This window comes from Nicotiana tomentosiformis, chromosome 6 (genome assembly GCF_000390325.3).
Source record: "Nicotiana tomentosiformis chromosome 6, ASM39032v3, whole genome shotgun sequence".
Lineage (NCBI taxonomy): Eukaryota > Viridiplantae > Streptophyta > Magnoliopsida > Solanales > Solanaceae > Nicotiana > Nicotiana tomentosiformis.
The window spans coordinates 67,180,342-67,207,672 of NC_090817.1; the positions used below are offsets into that span (position 1 = coordinate 67,180,342).

Here is a 27,331-nt window from a genome sequence, read left to right on the forward strand (position 1 = left end):
GCTGTGGAGGCCAGAATTCATCGAGTTTCATCTTTCTCCCACCAAACTTAGTAATTTTTATGTTTCTTTATATGATTTGTTGTTTGGCTACCATGTCTATGTGGAGCTAAACTTCACGTTCTAGGGTTGTGGTTCTTTCATGACTATTGTTATTCGGATATTGATTTTGACTTCTTGATTTATCATATTAGTTTATTTATTCAATCTTGCGCTTAATTATTTAATTGCTTGATCACCAATTGAATATTATCTACGAATCTAGAATTGAACTCGAAAGTGGGAATTCTATATTGCATATAGGATTGAGTAGGGCAAGTTCTTGAACTCGGGCATCGGGGAACGGATTCGTGGTTAGGATAGACATATACCTAATTGCCTTGCTTGGTTGATTTACAGGAATTATAAATGCGTTCTTGTTGATTCTAACTCCATAGACATATAGGCGTTAGGTTAGCTTGAATAGGCGAGTAAGAACTCGACAGATTCTTATGAGCAATATTAACCCTGTCAACCAATAAGCTAGATAAATCAGTCGGTCAATTCAATTGAAGAATACAATAGGATTGTTAGATAGCCCATAACCCTAGATCGTTTGTCTTACATTGATATCATTAAAATCTGCTCTTTATCTGTTCAAAGTTTATTATTTATATTTTTCTTATTTAATTAGTTAGAATAAAATATTTTTAGATTTAATTCTTGTGTAGATAATTAAGATAGGCTAAGTTAGTTAATAGTTAATCATAAGTCCTCGTGGGTTCGACATCCGACTTTGAGTCACTTTATTACTTGACGACCGTGTATACTTGCGTGAGTGTGTTTGGTCGCAACAGTACGTATCTAAGATATTGTTACTATTGGCACGTGAGTTGTCCATGCGAATATGAGATATTATTACTATTGGCACGTGAGTTGTCCGTGCAGCATGTGATTTCTCCATGCTGATCCGAGATATTCATGTTATCGCCACGCGAGTTGTCCATGCAGCACGTGAGTTGTCCGTGCGATTATAATCGATAATGTCGGCACGAGGTGCCATGTGTATATGATTCATGATTTGGGACTCGTAATTTGTGATAGTTGAGGTGTGGTAACTTAGGGTGATTCTGGTTGTATTTCGTGTGTCAAAATGATTTGACGAGTAGAACTGTAGTTGTTATCTATTAATTGCTATCACTTGTATTTTATTTGTGTTTTGACTATTTTTCTGATTTATCACATGATTAACCTTCGTTGCCATTTAGTTACTTACTTTTTCATTGTTAGTTTTATATTAATGTTCTGCACAGGTTATTTGATTAGTAAGTGTCTTGACTTGAACCTCGTCACTACTCCATCGAGGTTAGTCTTGGTACTTAGTGGGTACCGCTGTTGTATACTCATACTACGCTTCAGCATATTTTTCCAGATCCAAGTACCTCGGAGCATGCCGGATGTTAGTTAGTTGCTTGTGATTTGCTAGGGAGAGTTCAAGGTATACTTGCCATTGCGTTCACAGGCTTCAGAGTCACCTTCTGTTATCTTTCATTACTACTATTTATTTTCATTTTAGAACGGTATTGTATTTAGAGATTTTAGTGTACTCAGTAGAGCTTATGACTATGTACTTGGGTTGTATGACTGTTGTTCGATTCAACTATGTTTATTTCAGTTATCAGTTAATGTTTTACATATAAGTTGGTTATTTCTGTTAATCATCAGCATGTGTTAGGCTTACCTAGTCCTAGGGACTAGGTGCCATCACGATCCCTTATGTGGAAGTTTGGGGCCGTGACAAGTTGGTATGAGAGCTCTATGCTCATAGGTTCTACAAGTCATAAGCAAGTTTAGTATAGTCTTTCAGATCAGTACAGAGAGGTCTGTACTTATCTTCGACAGGCTACAAACCTATTAGGAAACTTTACTTCCTTTATTCCTATCGTGCGAATTTATTGATTCCGGAGTTTGAGCCTTTGTCATTCTATTCTCTCATAGATGGTGAGGAAACGAGTTGCAGTTACTGATGATGTTGTCCCCAGGGCCGGTATTGCTAGGGGTCGGGGTAGAGGCCGAGGAGGAGCATGTGCTACAATTAGAGCACCTATGAGGGCAGCAGCTGAGGAGCCACCAGTAGCTCCGGTTGTGGAGCAGGCACCTGGGATACCTGTTGCTACCCTGGACTTCAGTAAACTCTAGCGCACTTTCTTAGCATGTTTGGTACATTGGCTCAGGCGAGATTGATCCATGTTACACCAGCTACTTCACAGGCTGGGGGAGGAGCTCAGACTCCCGGCGCCCATACTACAGAGAAGCGGGCCCATGTTTATCAGGTTCCGGGTGTTATGCCGGTATAACCCATTATCGAGGTTCAACCTGAGGTCAGGCCAGTGGCATCAGAGGAGGAGGAGAAGAGACTTGAGAAGTTCAAGAAGTATTTTCCTCCTACTTTTAGTGCTGCAGGTTTTTGAGGATGTGCATGGTTTTCTAGACCAGTGTCACCGTATTCTGCGCACTATGGAAATTGTGGAGGTGAGCGGGGTTGCCCTTACTACTTTCCAGTTGACGAGGTCGGCGTATAGATGGTGGCAGGCTTATGAGGAGGGTAGGCTAGTTGGCACAGCGCCACTTACTTGGACTCGGTTCTCTGATCTATTTTTTAGGGAGTTCATTCCACATACCCTCAAGGATACGCGACGCACCGAGTTTGAGCAGTTGCGGTAGGGGACTATGACCTTGTCTGAGTACGCTATAAGGTTTAGTGAGTTATCTCGTCATGAACCTTCTTTGATTTTTATTGTTAGAGAGAGAGTCCACAGATTTATCGAGGGGATCAATTATGGTCTCAGACTTGGGATGGCACGGGAGTTAGAGACTGATACTTTATTTCATCAGGTGGTGGAGATAGCTAGGAGGATCGAGTGCATCGGCGGTTTAGAGAGAGAAAATAGGGAGGCTAAAAAGCCTCGTAGACCGGGAGGATCTACTGATCCCTATTGTGGAGGCAAGGCGCGTCATGTAGAGGTTTTGTGGATCAGCCAGTTCAGTCTGCTCTTCAGATTTAACGTGGTGCTTCAGTTATTCATGGGTCCCAGAGTACCCGTTCTGGATAGCTTCCGCAACCACATCAGTAGAGAGGTTGCTTTGAGTGTAGGGATACTAGGCACATGGTGAGAGATTGTCCCAGACTTTGGGAGGGTGTACCACAGCAGATACTCAGGCTATAGGTTCTGCCGCAATTGCTACCACACCTACACAGCCAGCTAGAGATGGGGATAGGAGGGTAGAGGGCATCCTAGAGGGGGAGGCCCGACCTGGATTTAGACTTTCCCTAGTAGGGTTAAGACCTCTACACCAGATGATGTCGCTACAGGTATAGTTCCAGTTCGCTATTGAGATGCATTAATTTTATTTTGATCCGGTCCTATTTATAGGTATGAGTCATCCTACCTTGCTTCATATATGGATATGTATCGTGATTCTTTTACTCTGTTTATGTGTCTTCACCTTTTGGGAGCTTTATTATGGTAGTCCACGTTTATCGTTCGAGTTTGATCACTATTGAGGGTTATAATACTAGGGTAGACTTTCTGTTACTTAATACGGTAGGTTTTGATGTGATTTTTGGATGGTTTGACCACGACTTGTGATTTGGGTGCTTTACAGGTTTGGAAGTCTGTTACGTGTTGTGGATTTGTTCTACGGGATTGAGTTAGTAGAAGTTTTTAGTTGTCAGGATGTTTATCTTACTTGTGATTCCGAGTTGAGGATGAGAACCTTGTGTTCTTTGTGGATCGGTAAGTTTGGACCGGGCCATGTGCCGCGGTGGGGTTATGTTAGGGTAAGATTTGTTGTGGTTGTTGCCTTTGTCTTGCTTCTTCCTTGTGGGACGGATTCCTAATATGGTACCGAAGGGGAGTTGTACCCGTTGGACCTGTTTGATACTTCTCTCATGTGTTTCTCTTTCCATATTTAGTCATATTCGAGTTGTGCTTGTTAGATTTGGATTGCGATGTATCTGCCCAGGTGGCATTGTGTGTGGCTTGTTGGTCGGACGAATAGTAATGAGTTTCACAAGTTTCTTACATTATTAGCAGTGTTGTGAAGGTCTGGAACAAGGTTTTACTCGTTATGAGGCTATTTAACGGTACCGAGTTTGGTAATGGGCATCTATTGCAATCAGAGTTATTCCTATGGACATATGGGTGATGTGTTATATCGTGTGGTTATACCTTGTAGATGTATGCATGATTTGTTTGCAGCTGGTTGAGGATTATACAATATGTTTATATGGGAATTAGGTCTTTGGGAGATGATCGGATGTTGAAATTTGGTTCTCAGGCTTATCGGTATGGGTGAAAGGAATAATCTTCCGTCGAGATAGTGTTGTCATGCTTATGTGGATTGAGGTGACGTGGGATCACCCGTGTGTATATGTATGGTGAGCATATACAGAGATTTGATGACCTTGGAATGATTGTTGCTACGTTCGTGGACGAACGTTTGTTTAAGAGGGGGAGAATGTAACGACCCGACCAGTCGTTTTGAGCTTTAGCATTCCGTTCTGTGGTTTGAGGTCTTGAGTAGTTTCATATTATTTATTATGATTTGCACGTATGATCGGTTTCAATTTTCAAGTGATTCGAGATTTATTTGGACGAATGTTTCTCATTTTAAAAGCTTTAAGTTGGAAAGGTTGACCAAGTTTGACTTTTTGCTTATATGATTTCAGATAGAAGTTTTGATGGTTCTGTTAGGTTTGGATGATGATTTTTCACTTAGGCGTATGGTCAGAATTGAATCCGGGGGTCCCTAAGTTGATTTGGCTTGTGTTTACCGAAAGTTGGCAATTTGAGGCTTAGAAATTTCTTAAGTTTGACCATGGTTTGGCCTTTTGGTTATCAGGTTCGGATTTTAGTTTTGGGACTTGGAATAGGTCCGTTTTGTCATTTTTAACTTATCTGTAAAATTTGGTATCATTCCGAGTTGGTTTGATAGGAATCGGACGCATGGTTGCGTTTCTAGCAGTTCTTGAAGTTCATTGTGATTTTCATGTAATTTAGTATCCGATTCGTGGTTCCGGATGTTATCTTGGTGTTTTGATCACACGACCGAGTTTGTATGATGTTTATGTACTTGTGTGGATATTTGGTGTGGAGTCCCGGGGGCTCGAGTGAGTTTCGGACGCGTTTCGGAGAGTTTAAGAGATGTTCAAATTTTTGTTGGTATTCAATTCTCGCATTTGCGAGGAGTTGGTCGCATTTGCGATTTTCTTCTCGCTTTGGGACCACCGTATTTGCTATTTCCTTCTCGCTTTTGCAAAGTGGGTGAGGACTACAGAGTTCGCTTTTACGAACTCCGGATCACATTTGCGATTGGGGCTCCTGGGCTGGGACTGCCACATTCGTGATCTCATGATCGCTTTTGCGAAGGGCCTGACTTTGCAACTGCAAAGTCAGGGTCGCATTTGTGACTTTCCCTAAGATTTTCAGGTGCTGCATTTGTAATGGAATGTCCGCATTTGCGAGAGTTTTCAATTGCGAACCCCAAGTCGGTTTTGTGACGTCTGCACCTGAACAAAAGGGCTTGAAAACGGGACTTAGCTTCATTTATCACATTTCACAACCCCTACACTCTGTAGGAGGCAATTTTGAGGATGGATTTTCATATAAAACTATTGGGTAAGTGATTTTGATTCACTTTAAATTATATTACATGATTATTTATGAGATTTAACATCAAAATCATGAGATTTGAAGAGAGTTTGGGAATTTGTTTTATTACGTTTTGAAAAATGAAAATTTGAGATTTGAGAGTCGAATTGGACTCGGATTAGAAAACAAAATACATATATGGACTCGTGGGGTTATGAATATTTGAGATCTACCTTTAGACTCAGATTTTTATCGAGCGAGCCTGCGGTTGACTTATGTTGACTTTTGGGGAATTGCGTAAAGTTCTTAACTTTATTAATCGAAATTGGTTCCTCTTGCATTGTTTAATGATATTAAGTCATTTTTTATTTTATTTGAGTTGTGCGGAGGTGAGTTTTAAAGGAAAAGTCATTTTTGAGTGTTGATTTGGCCTAGCTGAGATAAGTATCTTACCTAACTTTGTGTGGTGGAAACTACCCCATAGAATTTGGTTTAATTGCACTATTTGGATTATGTGGTAGACATGTACATAAGGTGATGAGTGTGTATGCGAACTTATATATAGAAAATGACCGGCTTAGACTCTTAGGTTACTTTTATGAATTTGAAGTTGTTATCACATGTGATATCTTCCATTGTCGGGTTTATTCTTATATGCATTTAATTGAAGTTGTCATTACATATTATATTTTTCATTGTCGATTTTTATTCTCATGTGCATTCAATTGAAGTTTTTATTACATGGAATATCTTTCATTGTTGAGTTTATTCTTTCGTTTCATTGTGTTGTTGTTGAGACTCTTGTATACATTACTGTTGAGCCGTGGGTTATGCGTTGTTGTGATATTGGTGTTGTTGTTTCGGTAATGTTATGGCATATGGGCATGTGTGGTGCGAGTTGATATGTTATTTTATTGTGAATTTGGTACATGTGGAATTGTTGAGAGGATTGTTGGGGTGTACATGCGACAAGATAAGGCGGGCTATATATATATATATATATATATATATATATATATATATCGGTTTGCGCATGTAGCGAGACAAGGTGGGATAATTATTGATGCGTGTGTGGTGAGATAAGACGGGCATTTTCTTTATTGTTGCACATGCAGTGAGATATGGGGAGGCTATTTTCGGGATGATATGTGATGGCGTGGTGCCATATTATTGATGATGTTTGTGTGGTGGTGTGACTTCCTTGTGTGTGTCATGCATATTACGTGATTTGGTGTGTTATTTCAAATGTGCTACTCGGTGTATCTGATCTTACTTGTTGATTTCAGCTGTGCTCGTACACTTGCACACGCATACACCGTAACATGTCATCTATACCAGTCCAGGAGTATGAATCTTGATGTTCATTAATCATGTGCATGTATTCTTGTATATCAGCCTTCTGTGTGTGGATTGGACTGGTAGCACGTGAGTTGTCCATACAGATATGAGATATTATTACTACTAGCACGTGAGTCGTCCGTGCACATATGAGATATTATTACTACTGGCACGTGAGTATTCTATGCAGCACATGAGTTATTCGTGCGGAGTTCGATCTATTCATATTATTGGCACGTGAGTTGTCCGTGCGGTTGTAATCGATAATGTGGGCACGAGGTGCCATGTGTATACGATTTGTGATTTGTGATAGTTGAGGTATGGTACCTCGTGGTGATTGTTGTTGTAATTCATGTGTCATAACGATTTGATGAGTAGAATTGTCGTCGTTATCTCTTAATTGCTATCACATGTATTTTATCTGTGTTTTGATTATTTTTCTGATTTATCACATGATTATCCTTCGTTGCCATTTATTTACTTATTTTTTCGTTGTTAGCGTTATATTGATATTCTGCACAGGTTATCTGATTAGTAAGTGTCTTGACTTTAACCTCATCACTACTCCACCAAGGTTAGTCTTGATACTTACTGGGTACCGCTGTGGTGTCCTCATACTAAGTTTCTGCATATTTTTATGTAGATCCAAGTACCTCAGAACGTGCCGGACGTTAGTTAGCTATTTGTGATTTGCTGCAGAGATTTCAAGGTATACCTGCTATTGCGTTTGCAAGCCTCTGAGTCACCTTCTGTTGTCTTTCATTATTACTGTTTATTTTCATTCCAAAACAATATTGTATTTATAGAATTTAGTATACTCAGTAGAGCTTATGAGTATGTACTACCGGTTTTGGGGTTGTATGACTGTTGTTCGGTTCAGCTATGTTATTTCAGTTATGAGTTAATGTTTTGCATTTAAGTTAGTTTTTTCTGTTAATCCTCAGCATATGTTAGGTTTACCTAATCCTAGGGGCTAGGTGCCATCACGATCCTTTAGGTGAGATTTGGGTTCGTGACAGAGGTGGTTAGAGGGCACTAACACATAGGAACAAAGAAGTGACAAAACATAACACCAGTGCTCTCTTTTAATAGTCAGGTTAGTATCCATCAAATGTCTCATTAACATTTTTTTGTTTAAATTTTTAAATAGCAGTAAGCTTGTGATATTTTATCCACCCCATAATTGTAGAACTTACTCTTTGCCCTTCTCTCTATAAGTTGAGCTTTTCCAAGTATCTTTTCTGGCATATTATACGTTTGACGCAGTATTATTTTGGCATATTATGCTTTTCTGCAAATTTTGGCGTTAGAAAACATTACTAATTTTGTTAATGAAAATTAGTTTGAAATCTGACATTTCTGAAAGATTGGACGTGTAACTCTCCATTTGTCACAAATTACTTGTTGGTTGGCAAATTTGATTTCAGGGAAGAATAGCTTCGGATGAAAATGAAACTCTTATGGATTACAAAGATTCAAACTTGTTATATTTATGATTCGAATAGTGATCTTCTGAGCAGTGGACTGTTTCAGTAAAGACAAAGTCATGCTTACTCAAAACAAGTAAAATTGACAGCCACTAAATCGAAGGCTAATTTCACCAATGCTCAGTCATTACTAATTCCAGAATAGAAGGCCAATATATAGCGAACAAACATGAGATCCGTAATGACAAATTTAACGGGTCCTAACTTATACCCAAAATCCATTAGAATCTCATTTCCTGCTACTAAATTGTTTTTGTTTTTACTCCAATGTATGGTACCCGATTAACTAAATTTGCGCCGCATAAGACCATTAAAAAAAGAAACTCTCTACCAGAAATTTTTTCATTACCAGAACTCAAATTCAAGACCTCTAATTAAATATGGAGAAATCATATTCATCCTAGTGTAACCCTTACTTAATTACTCTAGTATTTACCAAATAATGCATTTCTTATTTCTTTTTATTTTCCCGCGTGAATTAATGCATTTTTGTTAATCTTTTTCTTAAATCATAAGGAAGCAGTTTTCAAACGTCCTTAGCTTTTTTGTCCGTCTTTAAAGTGATCCATTCGCTTGAATAATCTCTCCCCTCTATAAATATCAGCACCAACATCTACGTACATCCTCATTCCATTCTTGTTTTTCTTCTAACCCCTTCTACTATTTTGAGATCCCAAAAATGGAGAAAAATATGCAAAGCCCACCACTGAAACCTTACAAATGTTTGTTGAGGACCCAAATTTTCCTGAGAATATTGGCAACTGCATTCACATTGGCATCCACTTGGATTATTCTCACCAGCAAGCAGACTGTCACTGTATTTGGACTTGAGATGGATGCTCGATATAGCTACTCTCCAAGTTTCAAGTAAAGAATATGAAAAAGCAAATCTTTGGGGTTTTCCTTGAGATTTCTGAATTTGATTTAATATATATCTTCTGATTTTGCTGCTTATTTCGTTTTGTCTGGTTCTCTGCAGGTTCTTTGTAATTGCAAATATCATTGGATGTGCCTTCTCTGTTTTGTCCCTGTTTCTTGCCTCTGTATTAAGCCACAAGTGTCTTGACCCAAAGAACTACTTTTACATGTTCCTTCATGATTTGGTACGATACGTCCAATTTGCTAGGGTAGCTTGAATATGCATCTTTCTTTCTAGTAGTATATTCATTGTGTTTATTACTATTAATTGTTAGTAGATCTAGGAAAAATTCTTGACAAATGTGGACTTATGCAGACTCAGATATAAATGTAAGTCCATTTGGGGGTCTGGAAAAACCATATTTTACTTGCAAGCTTGTAACGTCACGCAATATTGGCATTAAATGATTTGCTGTCTCTCGATTTGTTTCTTTTCTTATGAGGCTTAAACCTAGACGTCATTTACAATGCATTATGCATGCATTGTTGCAGTGAGTTATTAGTTTTGAGGGGAGAGCTAGAAGCTAAAAGTGGTATAATGGTGCTAGCTAGTATGAATGTATGACCTTTTTCTTTTTCTTTTTTATTTGTTTCTTTCTATTGGGCCCCTAAGAACTTTGAAACACATAGTCTTTGGATTTAATTTATTTTTACATTTAACATGTGGTGCTAATATGTAAGCTTCCTTATTTTTTTAGGTTATTAATCATACTTTTTATATACAATTTATTTATAATTATCTCTAGGCAACATAGTAGTGTAATATTTTGTTTACACGTATCAGTATATACAATAGTTAAACTGATACTCTTATTTAAGCCATACATTTCTATAAATTTGAAGCAGTAATGTGAATGTTTGAATTAATTTATTGTGAGGACAGATTGTGATGGCACTGCTTCTAGCTGGATGTGCAGCAGCCACTGCAATTGGATATGTGGGGAAATATGGAGAGAGCCATTCGGGATGGATGCCCATTTGTGATCATGTCTCAAAATTCTGTCACAAGGTTACAGATAGTGTCATGCTCTCCTATTTTGCTGTGCTTTTCTACCTCTGCCTCACTATAATCTCCGCAAATCAATCTAGACAGATCCAGGTTTAACACACTTCAAAAATATCTTAATTAGCAGTGATTAAGTCCAAGAAAGTTCGTTTAGCTGCAACACAGCAGAAGTAGAAACCAAAAACTGAGCAACTAATGGTTTATTCTTCACTATTTTGAATTGATGCAAGGCTATAAGGGATACCTGAGATCTGACGTTAAAATGAAGGTGGAGATAGTTGTTGCTCTCAAGAGTTATGCTTAATTTCAAAGGCCAATTGCGCGTTGTGTATTAGTTGTCTTAGCAATTGTCCACTGTTCTGAATTGATGCAACTGAGCAATTGCTCTTTCGTATTTTGAGTTCAGCCCGGGCCTATTTAGTTCAAGTTAGTCTTGCCTTTCTTTTATCTTCTTTTCAACTAATTGTATGGAATCTAACGTCACTTTTTGTATGCTCAAATGATTTTTAGCTCAAAAAGTAAGAACTAAACAATTGGTCCATCCGTAATCAAATTAATTCTGATGGTTTCTACGAAAAATTCCTGCAAAAACGCTGAGCCAACAAAATGACATTATGACAAATCACAAATAAAATGGCACATGGGTTCCTGAGTCTTAATTAGGTATTAGGTTCTACACAACGAAGACATGAAACACAACCATCTTGATCTTGGCTTTACAACTAACACAACGCTATAAAGTTAGGTAAATGGGCTATTAGTTTCAGTTTGATCAAGGAAAACACAGCTCACACGCTACCATTTCAAGAAATGAAGTGAGAGGCTTGGAATTCCAACAACAAAATATATATAACAACAGAATCAGAGATACCAAATTTTATGTGGAAAACTTTTTCTATGCAAAGAGCACAAATTATAGGACCTCCAAATCCATAGAAGTTACATTATTTCAAAAGAGCGTTATAAAAGTCCCCTAAATTGGTCACAACACTAGTGCCACGTAAAGAGAGACAGATATCAATAAAAGCAACAACAAACAAGTGAAAAATAAGAAAGACTTGATCACCCAAAAACGAGCTACAGTTTTTGGCTCAAAATATGTAGCTAAAGACCTATAAAGCACGATTACATTTTTCAAATTGAAGAACAAGATGTCAGAAACTCCAATTAAAAATTTCATCTCGATCCAATAGTGACGAATTAGAAAATTGTTGAGAATTGGGGTTTTGAGATTAACAAAGGGTGTTGTGAACGCGTGCTAAGAAGCAGTTCCTCAAGGTGGATGCTGAAGTATGCTAAGAACCAGGTCTTCAAGATAGTTGTTGAAGATTCTTACAAGGCAGTAATTTTCGCATAAAGTTACTATGGTCCGAGATTGCGGGAAGAAGGTTGTTAATGTAATAATTTCTTTGTCCAAGAATATATGCTCGCATAAGTGATAGACAAGAGTTACGAGATTCGTGGAGTCCCTGAATGTCACGACCCAGAATTCTCACCCTCGGGACCATGATGGCGCATAATATTTCACTTGCCAACGTTAGATATAGTTATTAGCCATTTTTAACAATTCAATTTAAATGAAAACCAATAAACTGAAATAGACTGTTTAAACTAAAATAACAGCGATATCTAGATATAATCCCACAACTGGTGTCACAAGTATACGAGTGACTAGAGCACTACAAATAATAGTCTGAATGAAAGCATAACTGTCTGAAATGAAATAAACAACTAGAGTAATGTAGAAGGGGACTTCAGGGCTGCGAACGCCGTGCAACTGTACCTCAAGTCTCCGTCAAGCATCGGATCAGAGCAATCTACTAGCCGTCGTTAGGACCGACTCCAAAGTCTGCACAAGAAGTGCAGAGTGTAGTATGAGTACAACTGACCCCATGTACTCTGTAAGTGCCGAGCCTAACCTCGATGAAATAGTGACGAGGCTAAGGCGGGTCACTTACAATAACCTGTACACAGTATAATAATAATAATAGAAAAGAAAAATAGGAAAAGTAAGGCAGTTAACTTATGAAAAAGAACTCAATCCTTGTAATAAGAGAATCCGGGATAATCGATCTCATAATTTTATGTAACAACACTGGAAATCAACACAATAATAACAATGAATACAACACACACAATTCGTTGCGACACGCAACCCGATCCCACCGTACAACACATAATCCTCCCTTATTTCACCATGTCAATTTCAAGAGTCACATATAAAATCTGTTGTGGCGCGCAACCTGATCCCACCATATAATCAGAATCAATATCATAATCCTCCCTTATTTCACCATATCACAGTTTATCAATATCAAGTATACGTACACAACTGTTGCAGCGCGCAATCCGATCCACCATATCAATATCAAGTTCCTCCCTTATTTTACTATATCACAACCGTTGCGGCGTGCAACCCGATCCATAAACAAATTCAATAAATGAAATCAACCCAACAACTCAATTTATAAGAATCTCTACGATTAAGGATTATGAAAGCAAAACAATAAAGGAACCACGTACTAATCAAAGAAAGGCTACAAATAATACAAGAGCAACAAAACAAGCTAATTATGTAACAGTTAAAGTGTACAAGTAAGACAATTAAGGCAAATAGCAATTAATCATGGAGTCATGGAAGGAACGAACATTTCAATACAAGAATAATTAATGACAAGTAACAAGTTACGACATGGAAAACAATTAAAGCATGTAACAGTTAAGACATGATATAAGATAATTCATGAAATAGGAGAAAGCATGAAAACAATTATTTTGACGGCGTATATACACTCGTCACCTCGCATATATGCCGTTACATACGTAATTGACATAACATATAATTCAAGGGTTCCTAATTCCCTCAAATCAAGGTTAGACCCAACACTTACCTCGTTCCGCAATCAAATCAAAGCTCAACTAGGGCCTTTTCTCTAAAATTCATTTCCAAACCAATCGAATCTAATCAAAATCGACTCAATATCATCAAACAATGCTAGAAAAATTAATTACAATAGATAAAGCAAAGATCTTTACACATTTTCTAAAAAGTTAATAAAAGTCAACCCCGAGCCCGCTTGGTCAAAATCCGAGATTCTGACCAAAGCTCAATTATCCATTCACCCCCACTCCGATTATGTCATTAGTTTCGAAACCCGGCCTCAATTTGAGGTATAAATCACAATTTTATATATAAAACCTCAATTCTACCCAAATCCCTAATTTTCTACCATGAAAGAGCATAAATTAAGGTTAAAAGTCAATGGGTGTTGATGAAAATGGAAGAAAACGAGTTAAAGTATACTAACCTACGAAGTGGGGATGACTTTCTTCTTCAAAATCGCCTCTAGGCCGAGCTCCAACGGAAGATGGTGAAAAATGAAAGGAATTCTGTCTTTGGAACATTTAAGTCACTGGGCGTCAGGCCTTCTTCGCGTTCGCGAAGGGCCTGACGCGATTGCAAAGGGCAGCGGCCCAAGTGGCATTCGCGTTCGCGAGAAACGCTACGCGTTCGTGATTGCCTCTCCCTCCTGGCCTTCGCGTTCGCAAGTCTGGGCTCGCGTTCGTTTAGAGTTACTGGCCAACTCCCCCCAGAATCGCATAAACCTTCGCGTTCGTGAGAGGGTGGTCGCGTTCGCGAAGGGTAAGCCCCCCAATGCTTCGCGTTCGTGACCGGTCCCCGCGTTCACGTAGAAAACCACCCCAGCCCCAAGTTCCCCTTCGCGATCACGAAGCACAGCGCCCCAGATATCAGAAATCTCATAAACCAGCAATTGCCTAAGTCTAAAATCGATCTGTAGCCTATCTAAAACTCACCTGAGTCTCTCGGGCTCCAAACCAAATATGTAAATAAGTGTAATAACATCATACGAACTTGCTTACATGATCATAACACCAAAATTATGCCTAGAACTACGAATCAGACATCAAAATGAATGATATTTTCAAAGAAACTCAAGAACATGCAAATTTACAACTGGACGTCTGAATCATGTCAAATCAACTCTGTTTTGAACCAAATTTTGCAGACAAGTCATAAATAGTGAAATGGACCTATATCAAGTTCCGGAACTGGATCCGAACCCGGTAGTAACAAAGTCAACCTATGATCAAACTTAGGAATTCTTTTAGCCTTCAAATTACTAGTTTTCAACAAATTATGGTAAATCAAGGTAGGGAGTTGCGAATTCGATTCTGGGCATACGCCTAAGTCCCAAAATACGATACGGACCCACTGACACCGTCAAAATATAGATCCGGATTCATTTATATAAAATGTTGATCGTAGTTAACTCAAATTAGTTTTAAGGCAAAGTTTCACATTTTCTTAGATTTTCCACATAAAACTTTTCGGAACAAGACACGGACAACGCACGTAAATTGAGAAATACTAAACGGAGCTAGTCGAGGTCTCAGAATATAGAAAGAAAGGATAAAACTCAAAATAACCTATCGGGTTATCAACTGAAGCTTTAGGAGTCCTATCAAATAAGAAGTTGAATGTGCATAGGACTCCCAAAGATCTTAGAGTACTAGGAAGTTAAATATTTTCCTGATGGACTAAGGACATCATCCTTTTGCACGTGAGCTATGGAAAAACATTCTCAACACTCAAGTCGATTACTAGTCTTAGTGTTCTTCTTGAATCTGTTAGATTATATGTATTAGGAAATCTAGTTGTAATCAAGATGTCATTCATAATCTGTTAGTTAGAGTAAGTGTTTGAGTGTGCAAGTTAGAGTAACTTGTAATTCATTCAAATAGTTGAAGTAGGAGAATTCTGGGGGTATTGATTTACAAGTCTTGTAATCAGTACATTTGGCTCATTTGTTCTAGTGAAGTTGAAGTTAAAATCCTACGTGGTAGATCGTGATTTTTGCAACTTTGAACTGAGTGATTTTCCACGCAAAAAATTGTTGTCCTTGTTTTTGCTGCATATTCTGTTTACGCTTAAGGAGTAAGATAAAGAACCAAGTTCTTTAGTAATTTAGGAAGGCACTCAAACTAACAAAAATGCAATTTCAAGCTAAGATGGTCACAAAAAGATTTTACGGTAAACAAGGATCTCTTCCTCTCTCTTCTGACGTCGCTCCTACACCAAAAACAACAAATAAAAGTTTAAAACAGACCTTCTTGTAATTGGATACAAAACCGAAACCAAAAAGGAATCAGAAATTAAACCCAAACTAACTGCAAAGAAATTCGAAAATGATCATTAGCACATTTGGCTGGAAAGTGAGTGTGGTCCCAATAGGGTAACAGTTATCATCAAGAAAGAAAAATAAAAGTGAGAATTTGTTCGATCAAACATGGTTCAACTCCCACGTGGGACACCTGGGATCATACTCACTTTCCAGCCAGAGCTCCTTAGTCAGAGCTCGTCGCATCGGGATTGCCTAGTGTGGTTTATATCTTCTGTGTGGTTTGCGAGCTATTGCACATTGAGCAGGTTACCGAGTGTGCACCCGAAGAGTAGCGACTGCGGATTTCTCTGGGAATTTTCCAAAAAGAAAAATACATGGTTCACCTCTACCTTTATGTAAAATCACGAGGTCTTGTTGATTTGAATGGAAAGATAGTACTCCTTCATTTCCAATTTACGTGCCACAGTATTCTTTTTAGTACATCCCAAACGAATGATATTTTGTATATTTAGAAAAATTAAACTACGACTTATCTTAGACAAATTTTAAGAAAGATTTATTCTTTTCTAAACTCCGTATTTGGTCAAACAAAGCCGGAGTATAACATTGTTGATCACTTTTGGTACATACAAATTAGTGCGAAAATGCCTTTGTATAAAGAGTTCTACGCCGTTTTCCTTTCTTTTGAAATTTAGGTCACTAACTGCAGGAAAGCTTGGTGGACTTTTTCAGTGGGGTTGTTCTTATTTTTTTGTGTCAAAATTGAGCAATTATTAGGTTAACAAAAAGAAAATTGAAGGGGAGAAACGAGTTCTCAGAGGGAATAAGGCTAATCTGCAGGGGAGAAAATATGGAGATCTGGTTCTGAGGGAGAACTTCAATTCTAAGTTTGTCATCATCAACAAGGGGGAAATTGATAAGTTATGTGCCGTTTTATTTTGATGATTTAACAAACTTTATATGAGAACCAGATAGGAAATCTAATACAAAGCCTCTTCGTGCTCATAACAACAAGTCACATGTCTGGCATAAGTTCCAATGAAATCAGTTAAGGGAATGGCAGAGGAAACAGATGGCTATCAGTTCATCCGATCATAGTACAAGTCAACTCTTTACAGTTGTTAAAGCTGCTGCACTGCAGATGCAATAGTGTAGCGATCACTGTTGAAGCATGCTGTGTACCGGATACTTGCTTGCATCATTCTAGTGACCTCACTTATATTTTAGCAATATGAGGCAATGGATTAGATACACTTGCAAACCCTAAAACATAATTTACTCTCAAGTGTTCAGCTGCCTTCATTTACTCCAAGGTATTGAAGAACAAAGTAGCAATAGAACGAAGGACCAGAAACCAGCATTGAGTACATTGTGTGTGCTTAGTATTTTTGTATCTTTGTTAATGTTATTAACTTGTAAACTCTTACTCATCTTATTTAGAAGCATTTCATAGGATACCTTTGTAAATCATAAATCGTGTGTTTGTGTTTGACTAGAGTTAGTTAAAGTGGTTAGCTTTGTAATAGAGTTATTACAAAGAGGCTCGCAATATAGTTATTGGAAGTAGGTGAGGGATTAAGAGTTTAATTCCTAGGTTACAATAGGTTGTAATCTAAAGTTGTTCGGTTAGTGAAGTTGAAATCTTACGAGTGTAAGTTGTGATTTTTAATCCCGTGAGCTAAGAGTTTTCCAAGTAAAATATTGTTGTATTATTTACTTTCCACTCTCTATGTGTGTTTTGTGAAAACTGATAGAGAACCAGGTTCTTTATACAGTTTGGTGGACTCTTAGTTTACATCAATTTATATCAGAGCAGGTTCTTTCTATAAGGCTAACACCTAGAAAGGATCTACATGGCTGCTCCACCAAATTTTGAAGGTCAATCAATCTACATACCACCAAGATTCAATGGACAATACTATGGATGGTGGAAAACAAGAATGCATGATTTTATCATGGCTGAAGATTCGGAGCTCTAGGATGTCATCTATGATGGACCCTTTGTCCCTATGAAGACCATTGGCGAGACTGCTGTCCAAATTCCAAAGACAAGGAAAGAGTACAATGATACTGATCGCAAAGCCATCGAGAAAACATTTCGAGCAAAGAAGATCCTCGTCTGTGGTATTGGAGCAGATGAGTACAACCGAATCTCAGCATGTCAATTTGCCAATGAGATATGTGAGGCTCTCCAAAATGCACATGAATGTACCACTCAAGTCAAGTAGTGAAAAATCGACATGCTCACTACTAAGTATGAACTCTTCAAGATGAAGGAGGATAAGTCCATCCAGGACATGCATACTCGTTTCACTTCCATCATCAATGAGCTTCATTCTCTAGGAGAGATTATCCCAAGGAACAAACTGGTCAGAAAAATACTTAGTGTGCTACCTGGTTCCTGGGAGAGCAAAGTTAATGTTATCACGGAGGCAAAAGATCTGCAAAAGCTGAGGATTGATGAACTTATTGGAAATCTAAAGACCTGCAAAATGAAGAATAAGAAGAAGGATCATTAAAGAAGAGAACCCAAAAAAGAGAACAAGCTGGTTCTCAAAGCAGACAACGGTGACTCAAGTGGTGATGATGCTGACATGGCCTATTTGACATGGAGGTTTCAAAAAATGGTTGGTAGAAATGGAGGTATTCTGAAAAAGGGCAGCTCTAGCAGAACAAAAGTCTATGATTGTTGTCACAAATGCGAAAAGCCAGGACATTTCATCAAACATTGTCCTCTCCACAAGCAAGACCATTACAAGCACAACACAGATAAGAAGGCCAAGAGGAACTTGGTCCCCGACAGGAAATTCAAGAGAAAAGATTCCACTGATAATATTTTGAAACAAGCTCTTGCTATATGGGGAGATTCTTCTAGTGAATCTGAGGACGATGATGGGAAAAGAGACACTTCCATGATGGCCGCTGAAAGCGAAGCAGCAGAATATGACTCCATATTTGCCTTGATGGAAAAATATGATGAGTATGAAGATGATGATGATGACGAGGTAAACTTTCTAAATGTTCAACGAAATTTGAAGTCTTATTCTCAAAAAAAGTTGATATTTTTAGCTAACGTCTTGATTGATGGTTACCATAATCTTATTAATGATAAAAATGTTTTAACTGAGCAAATAGGAGAGGTAAAGCATGAGAAAGATGATTTACTGGTCGTAGTTGTTGATTTGAAAGAAACCATAGAGGATTTAAAGCAAGAAAAAGATATTCTAATTGAGAAAATTAAAAGGGTAGAACATGAGAGAGATGACTTTCTGGTAGTATTTGTGGATCTAAAGGAAACAGTAGAGGAGTTAAAAAGGGACAATAATTCTGGAAAAACATCAATAGAAAATTGCATGAACTCTTCAAAAGGAAAGGAAGTGGCACGTGAGGCACACCTTAAGCTTGAAAATGAACTCACAAAGGCAAGATTGAGTCTTTGTGCTCGACTTGAAGGAAATAGAAAACTTCAGGAAGATCTAAGCAGGGTTAAAAATGACCTAGATAAATCTCTGAAGTGGACTTGGTCCTCTGACACAATCACTTTCATGTATAAAAGTAATTTGGGGTGGGGTGGGGTAGGGGAACCGGTAGGGAATCGGGTTCCAAAAGAAAAAGGCTCCCTACAAACCACATAGCAAGTATGTTACTGTACCTGATAACTGGCTTTGCACTCATTGTGGTAAAACTGACCATTTCAAAGATTCTTGTAAAGCAAGGTTTCAGTCTCAATAGAAAAATAAAATTTTTGTTGAAAACGTATCTACTGCTAAGGAACCCGATTCTCTGAAAAAGAAACGTGTGATGCCTGCTGGGACAAAAAGAAGTTTAATTCGCCCCTTTTCTTATTACAAAGGACCCAAACTTGTTTGGGTTCCTAAGTCTAACCTCTGATTTTCTTGTGCATGCAATAATGAAAGAAAGCTGCCAAAGATGGTACATGGATAGTTGCTGCTCTAAACACATGACTGGAAGTACTGATGATTTCCTTTCACTCAAAGCCCTGCAAGGTGGGAGTGTATCCTTTGGTAATGGCAAAAAGGGATACATTCTGGGAGTTGAAAAAATTGGGAATACACTCGCTCATTCAAGATGAATGGCTTGAAATATAGCCTACTAAGTGTCTCTCAAATTTGCGACAAAGGACAAGGTGGAGTTTTATCAAAGTCTTGCACCGTTACCAATCTTGTAACTGGTGAAGTGGTTCTGGTGGCAAAATAATTCAAAAAAATCTATGTTGTAGACCTTGAGTGTTTGAATTGTGGCACGAAAGATTGGGACATGTAAGTTTCTCTCTGTTAAACAAGCTAGTCAAGAAGGACCTTGTTCACGGGCTTCCGAAGTCAAAGTTTAAGGATCACAAGGTGTGTAATGCATGTGTGAAATAGAAGCAAGCCAGGTCCTCATTCAAGCCAGAGAAGGAAGTAAGCACCTCAAGGCCACTGGATCTTTGTTATTGTTGATATTATTCCAGATTCACATGGACCTTGTTCCTCAGAACCAAGGATGAAACCTTTCCAGTCTTTGCTGCCTTTGTGCAGTAGATTCAAGTAAAGATGAGCCATAATGTTGTAAGCATAAGATCTTATCATGGTATCGAGTTTGACAATGCAAAATTTGATGAATTTTATGTTGAAAATGGTATAAGTCATAATTTTTCATCTCCTAAAATACCCCAACAAAATGATTTTGTGGAGAGAAAAAATAGGACACTTGAAGACATGGCAAGGACGATGCTAATTGACAATGGCGTACCAAAGAGCTTTCAGGCTGAGGCATTGAACACTGTCTGCTATCTGATAAACAGGTGCATGATCAGGTCCCTCCTAAATAACACCCCGTATGAATTGCTAAACGGGAGAAAACCAAAGATGACTTACCTACGAACATTTGGTTTCAAATGTTTTGTTCTTAATAATGGTAAGGAAGCATTGGGAAAATTTTTCAGGTTCTTTTTGGAAAATGGTTTCACTAGAGGAAAATTGAAAACACTCTTTTTCTGAAGAAAAGAGGGAGGAACCTGCTAATTATGCAGGTGTATGTTGACGACATCATCTTTGGTGTAACAAATGATTCTTTGTGTGAGGAGTTTTCCAAGCTTATGGGAAGCGAGTTTGAGATGAGTATGATGGAAGAACTGAACTTCATCCTAGGACTGCAAGTGAAGAAAACCTCTAAGGGAACGATGATAAGTCAGCAGAAATACATTTAGGAGCTTCTGACGAGGTTTGAGATGGAAAGTTCAAAGACCATTGATACTCTCATTGCTACTGCCACCCATCTAGACTTGGACCAACCAGGTTCCCCTATAAATAAAACCATGTATCGGGGCATCATTGATTCACTTTTGTACCTAACAGCCAGCAGACCTGACATTATGTTCAGTGTGGGGTTATGTGCTAGATTTCAATCAAGTCCTAAAGAAATCTCACTTGAAAGATGCTAAGAGAATCCTGAGATATCTCAAAGGAACGCAGGACTTGGTCCTCTATTATCCCTCAGGGGATAATTTTGACATAATTGGGTATACTGATGTTGATTATGATGGCTATATGGTGGATAGGAAGAACACATCTGGTATGACAAATTTTCTGGAATCATGCTTAATTTCATGGGGTACAAAGAAACAAAATTCTGTAGCCCTCTCGACTGCAGAAGCAGAAGATATAGCAGCTGCCTCATCAACGCTCAACTACTGTGGATCAAGCAACAATTTAAAATTTTTGGTGTGTTCTCCGACTGTGTGCCACTGTTGTATGACTACACAAGTGCCCTCAATATGGCAAAGAACCCGGTTCATCATAAGAGGACAAAGCACATTGATGTGTGATATCATTTCCTCAGGGACAATGTTAAAAAGGGTCTCATCTGCATGAAGTTTTTCAAAACAAAGGACCAGGTAGCTGATATCTTCACCAAAGCATTGAGCAGAGAGCATTTTGAAAAGAATCGAATGGAGCTGCGATTAATCAAATTGAACTGAGAATTTGGTCCCTCAATGACTAGCTATGATAGGATGGTAAGGTGAACTGCTAAAAAGTATTTTCTGGAAACTTTTAACTCAATTCTATACTGTTACAGGTAAACACGCATGGAAATTACAGGGCAAATAAGCATCTAATGACATTGCAATTTGTTAGAAGGTCATATTTGTAAAATCAGTCAGGGAACCTGGTTCCCATGACACTGATTAGTAGTTCCTCTTACACTCATACGCATTTTGAACTGCTAGTGTGCCACCTCATTAAGTGTGTCCTCCCTTTTCCCATATCTTTTAAACCCAAACGTCACACCCATTACAAACCGACCCGACTACCCAGTCCATCGCGTCCATCTATAATCTGTCCCTCTTTCCCTCTAAATAACCCCAAAAGGCATGTCTCTCTCATAATTATTTACATCAAAGCCATCAAACTCTCTTTTTCTCTCTGAAAACCTTCTCTTTCGTGTCTTCACTCTCAACTATTCACCATGTCTTCTCAGAAATCAGAGTCTCCAAAAGCCACCATTGAAATCCCTACCGTGTCTTTATCTCACGAAGCACAACCATCAGAATTGGAGCCTCAATATTCACCTATTAAAAACCTTTCTCCAACCAACCACCACCCATTGTCTCTTCTCCTACTCCATCAAGTTCTTGTTCCTATCGTAGCCGGAAAAACCAAACTCCTAAGAAGTTTGTCGCTTCAACCTCCCCCTCTGCTAGCATTGAAAAAATGGAAGTAGAAGGACTGGTGGAAGGGGAAGAAGGTACAGAGGTCTCAAGTCAGCGGGTTGAGGAATAAAGTGTGGACCAAGTTGTTGTCACTGGACTTGGTGAAGAATCGGGTACATCTGAAACCCCTCTGCTCAGAATTTTGATCTAAACGCCTTGTCACCATCAGGTAATACCTCTCTAGCTCCTAGTGATCCTACGTTGTTGGAAGATTTGGTTGAGAAAGAAGCTATAGAAAATATATTGTGTATTGCTGCTGAAGGGAATCTGGTTGGGGGGTTTGTGTTTGGTGATGTGAGTGTTGGGGCTCAGAGGAAGAAAAAGGGAACGGGGATAGAAATAGGGACCGGGTGCCTCAAGGTGACTTGGTACTAGTTACTACTACATGGGAGCCAACAGAGGGACCTTCTTCCTCTGTCCAAGAGGAGTACTCTGCTCCTACTTGGGATGAAACTCAATGCTCCACTAGAAAGCCCATGGACAATACTGACCCTCCTTCCCCCCTCACCTTGATGCAGTCCCTTTAGATTTTGTGATTCCTAAGAAGAAGAAGAAGAAGAAGAAGAAGAAGAAGAAGATGATGATGATGATGATGATGATGATGATGATGATGATGATGATGAAAGTGAGGATGATTATGACAATGTGCCTGTAGCCCAGTTCATCACTACTAGGAGTGGTGGGACAGCATCAAAAGAGCCTGTTCTTAAAAGACCCACCACTAGGCAGCAGAAGAAAGTTTCCCTTGAAAAAAGGAGAATAAGGAGAAAAAGAAGAGAAGAAGATTGGTGAAGGCAGGTAAATTAGTTAATGAGGAGGATCTGCCTCCGGCCAATGTTGTGGAAGTTGAGGACGAAGAGGTGAATGAGGAACCTGATTTCCTTGTTTGTAAATCCTCTAAAAAGACTGTGCTTGTGAAATCCAAGAAAGCGTCATCTCTGAAGGGTGTTGAAATTGGTGGTGAGAAGAGTGTTGAGAATAAGGAGTCTGTTGAGAAGGTGAAGCCTACTAGGAAGGAGAAAGGTATTGAGAAGAAAAAATCTCACAAGAGAAATCCAAGTAACAGTGAGGGGCCTGGTTCCTCAAAAAGAGCGAGAGTGGAAGTGTCTGAGAGTGAGAGGAAAGAAAAGCTCAAGAAGCAAAAAATGTTGTGGGGCAGAGTATTTGATACTGACATTCTTGACAAGTTAGGTATGAGGCAGTTAGTTGAAATTTGTGAATTTCAGAAGTGGACTCATCTGTTTACTCTTTAGAGTCCAAAAGTCTATGAAAAGGAAGTTCGCAGTTTCTATGCTGATCTGTTCACTGTGGAGGATGACAACATCTGCCTGAAGGTCAATGGGGTAGATTTTGTGATGGATGAAGCTGTACTGGGAAGCATTCTTGATGTGCCTGCGGAGGGGTTCTCGACTGTTGAGGGAACATGTTCCCCAAGTTTTAGGAAGGTTATTCTAAAGCCTCAGGCTGTTCAACAAGGGGAACGGGTGCATAAAAAGGCACTGCTCCTAGAATACCAATTCATATTTGAGATGGTGAACAAGGTCCTTCTCCCTCGAGCTAAAAGATGATCCATTGCATCAATAACGGACTTGGTTCTCGTGGAGGCACTGGACGGATATACTGCTATCAACCTGCCCGGGATCCTGATTGAACACATAAAGAAGATTGCAGACTTCAAGGATGGGAACCATGGGTTTCCATATGGGTTCCTGCTAACCAACGTTTTTGAACATTTCAAAGTACCTTGGGGAGAGCAGCTGTGAGAACTCGTAAGCAAATGTTCTCAATAACTACCTTAGAGTAATGCGAGTGTATTGATAAGAAGTGGGAGTTGGCAGCAGTTCTACAATTTCTCAGTTGATTGATGCTAGAGTGCTGCCAATGAGGAGATAAGAAGGCTGAAGGATTAGAATGCCATTCTTGAGGGAAAGCTCAGTTAAGCCCGAGAGGAACCTGGTTCTAGCAGTGCTCAGGGTGCAGAGGTTGCCCGCTTGACAGCTGAGAATGCAGAGCTAAGGAAACAGGCTGAGAAACGGGTTCTCAGGGGGAATATGGCTAATCTGCAGGGGGAACAATATGGAGATCTGGTTCTCAGGGGGAACTTCAATTCTAAGTTTGTCATCATCAAAAAGGGGGAAATTGATAAGTTAAGTGCCTTTTTATTTTGATGATTTAACAAACTTTATATGAGAACCAGATAGAGAGCATGATACAAAGCCTCTTCGTGCTCAGAACTACATGTCACATGTCTGGCATAAGTTTCAATGAAATCAGTTAAGGGAACGGTAGAGGGAACAAATGGCTATCAGTTCCTGCGATTACAGTACAAGTCTACTCTTTACAACTGTTAAAGCCGCTGCACTACAGACACAACAGTGCATCAATAACTATTGAAGTATGATGTGTACCGGACACTTACTTGAATCATCCTAGTGACCTCACTTATATATTAGCAACATGAGGCAATAGATTAGATACACTTGCAAACCCTAAAACACAATTTACTCTCAAGTGTGCAGCCGCCTTCATTTACTCCAAGGCATTGAAGAATAAAGTAGCAACAGAACGAAGGACCAGATCCCAACATTGAGTACATTGTATGTCCTTAGTATTGTTGTATGTTTGTTAATGTTATTAACTTGTAATTCCTATTCAGCTTATTTAGAAGCATCTGTAGGATACCTTTGTAAACCATAAACCATGTGTTTGTGTTTTACTAGAGTTAGTCAAAGTGGTTAGCCTTGTAATAGAGTTATTACAAAGAGGCTTGCAATATAGTTATTGCAAGTAGGTGAGGGATTAAGTGCTTAATTCCTAGGTTAGAATAGGTTGTAATCTAAAGTTGCTCGGTCAGTGAAGTTGAAATCCTACGAATGTAGGTCGTGGTTTTTAATCCCGTGAGTTGAGAGTTTTCCACGTAAAAAATATTGTTGTGTTATTTACCTTCCACTGTGTGTGTTCTGTGTGAACTGATAGAGAACCAGGTTCTCTATACAGATTGGTGGACTCTTAGTTTACATCAAATATGTTACCAATCCGCGACATTTATGCAACATAACAATTGGTTGTCTCATAGAATATTTTGCTACTCAATTCTAGTCCTTGCAAATATCTTTTATCTTATTTCTCCTACCTTATTCCATTGTTAAATGGGATAAAGAACACTCATTAATGAACATTCATTACGATCTCCCCATACTTGTCTAAAATTAGTTTTGAATCTAAAGCAAAATGACTTCCATTGACTGCATTCCGGAAAATAGTCAATCTAAGAAGGATAGAAGCAACAATATGAAAGAAACAGAGAACTAGCCACCCTTATTTTATTTTATTATCAGCAAGGTGGGTAGAACTTACACATATGATAGAAAAATGTTCTAGAGGGTCAGTACTTCAGAAATACCTTAGCAGTGATGAACTCGAAGAAAGTTCAACATGTCAGAAGTCTAGTGATTTATTCTTCACTATTCTAAATTGATGCAAGGATATGTAAGGGATACCTGAGTCCTGAGAGCTGACGATAAAGTGAAGCGGGAGACAGTTGTTGCTCTCAAGATCAGCTATGCTCAATTTCAAAGTCCAGTTGTACGTTGTATATTAGTTGTCGTAGCAATGGCTCGCTGTTCTGAATTTGTGCAACTAACCAATTGCTCTTTAGTATTTTGAGTTCATCCCTATTTAGTTCTACTTAGTCTTTGCCTTTCTTTTATCTTCTTTTTCAACTTGTATGCAACATAATGTCACTTTTTTGTGTGCTCAAAACGATTTTTAACTCAAAAAGTAAGATGCGTATTAACTCTTTGAAGCCAAACAATTGGTCCATCCATCATAAAGGCAATCCCGCACCCAAAGTATCCTGCATTTGGTCCGAGAAGGGTTGCATACCAAATGGTGTGATGTATGCAACCTACCCTAAGGTATGTATAAGTGGTTGATTCCATACCTCAAGCATGTTGGTTATAGGTCACATAGAGATAATTTTATTGTTTCTTCAATGCTCCCCTGCAATTGGTCCATCCATCATCCGAATCAATTTCTGATGGTTTCTATAAAAAATTCATACAAAATCACAAATGAAATGACACATCATAGATGGGACATTCCTGTTCAGTCTTAGGTTCTACACAACGAACACATGAAACACAACCATCTTGATCTTGGCTTTGCAACTAAGAACTCGCTATCATGTTAGGTAAAGGGGCTATTAGTTTCAGCTTGATCAAGGAAAACCCAGCTCAACGCTACTGTAAATTAGAAGTAATAACAAGAAACAAACGAACAAGTTAAAATAGGAGGGTTGTTATGTCAAAAAGTAATACAAGAGAATAACAACGTAACCAAATTTAACGTGAAAAACCTCTTCAAAGCAAAAAGTAAAAACCATAGAACATCCAATTCATTAAAATCTCCATTTTCTCGAAAGAGAGTTATACAAGTCCTCTAAAATGGTCATAACACTAGCGACAAATAAGGAAAAATGATATACAACAAACAAGCGAAGAATGAAACAGAAATACTCACCCAACACGAGCTACAGTTTGTTGCTCAATATATGTAGCTAAAAATCTCGAAGCACGATCTCCGTTGTTTAGATTGGAGAACAAGATGTTACCAGGGCTGGCCGAAGGATAAGGTTTAAAGCCATTGCTTTAGGCCCCCAATCTTGGAAGGCCCCTTTTGTTTCTCCTATTATTTATTATTATATATTTTTATAAAGTTATCAGTAACAAAAAGATTCCAAATTTTATACTTCTATTGTTGGAATGTAATTTAGCTTGTTCAGTTGAATGAACTTGAATTTATAAACATAGACTATGAAGAGAGAAGCAATTTGATGAAGATATTAATGAAACTATGTATCTTTATCTTGAATATTTTTTAGAATTGATTATTTCTTATACATAATGTATCAAGTTATTTTTTTACTTCAAAATAGAACTATACTATTAAAAATGTATAAAATTATTTTAACATTCTACTTAATAGTAAAAATTTGAGATGATTAGATGATGAACATATTGAAAAAGCATTGCAATTAATTTAAATTTTTTTAAATATATTACCTAAGGTTTTGTGAGTATAGTTAACTGGTATTT

General features: G+C 38.4%; 1 protein-coding gene and 1 long non-coding RNA gene across 2 annotated transcripts; one reads left to right on the forward strand and one right to left on the reverse strand.

Moving 5' to 3' along the window:
* The first annotated feature begins 9,039 nt into the window (after positions 1-9,039).
* On the forward strand, positions 9,040-10,784 carry LOC104088656 (CASP-like protein 1F1). The gene is made up of 3 exons (XM_018768294.3): positions 9,040-9,322; positions 9,435-9,558; positions 10,257-10,784. The coding sequence occupies exons 1-3, from the start codon at positions 9,135-9,137 to the stop codon at positions 10,476-10,478; spliced, it is 534 nt and encodes a 177-aa protein (XP_018623810.1). The 5' UTR covers positions 9,040-9,134; the 3' UTR covers positions 10,479-10,784.
* A 1,207-nt stretch (positions 10,785-11,991) lies between these two features.
* On the reverse strand, positions 11,992-26,949 carry LOC104088657 (uncharacterized). Its single transcript, XR_684624.4, has 3 exons — positions 26,757-26,949; positions 25,736-26,237; positions 11,992-12,228 (listed from the first exon to the last, which is right to left on the reverse strand). It is a non-coding gene; the product is annotated as an uncharacterized lncRNA (long non-coding RNA).
* Between the last annotated feature and the right edge of the window lie 382 nt (positions 26,950-27,331).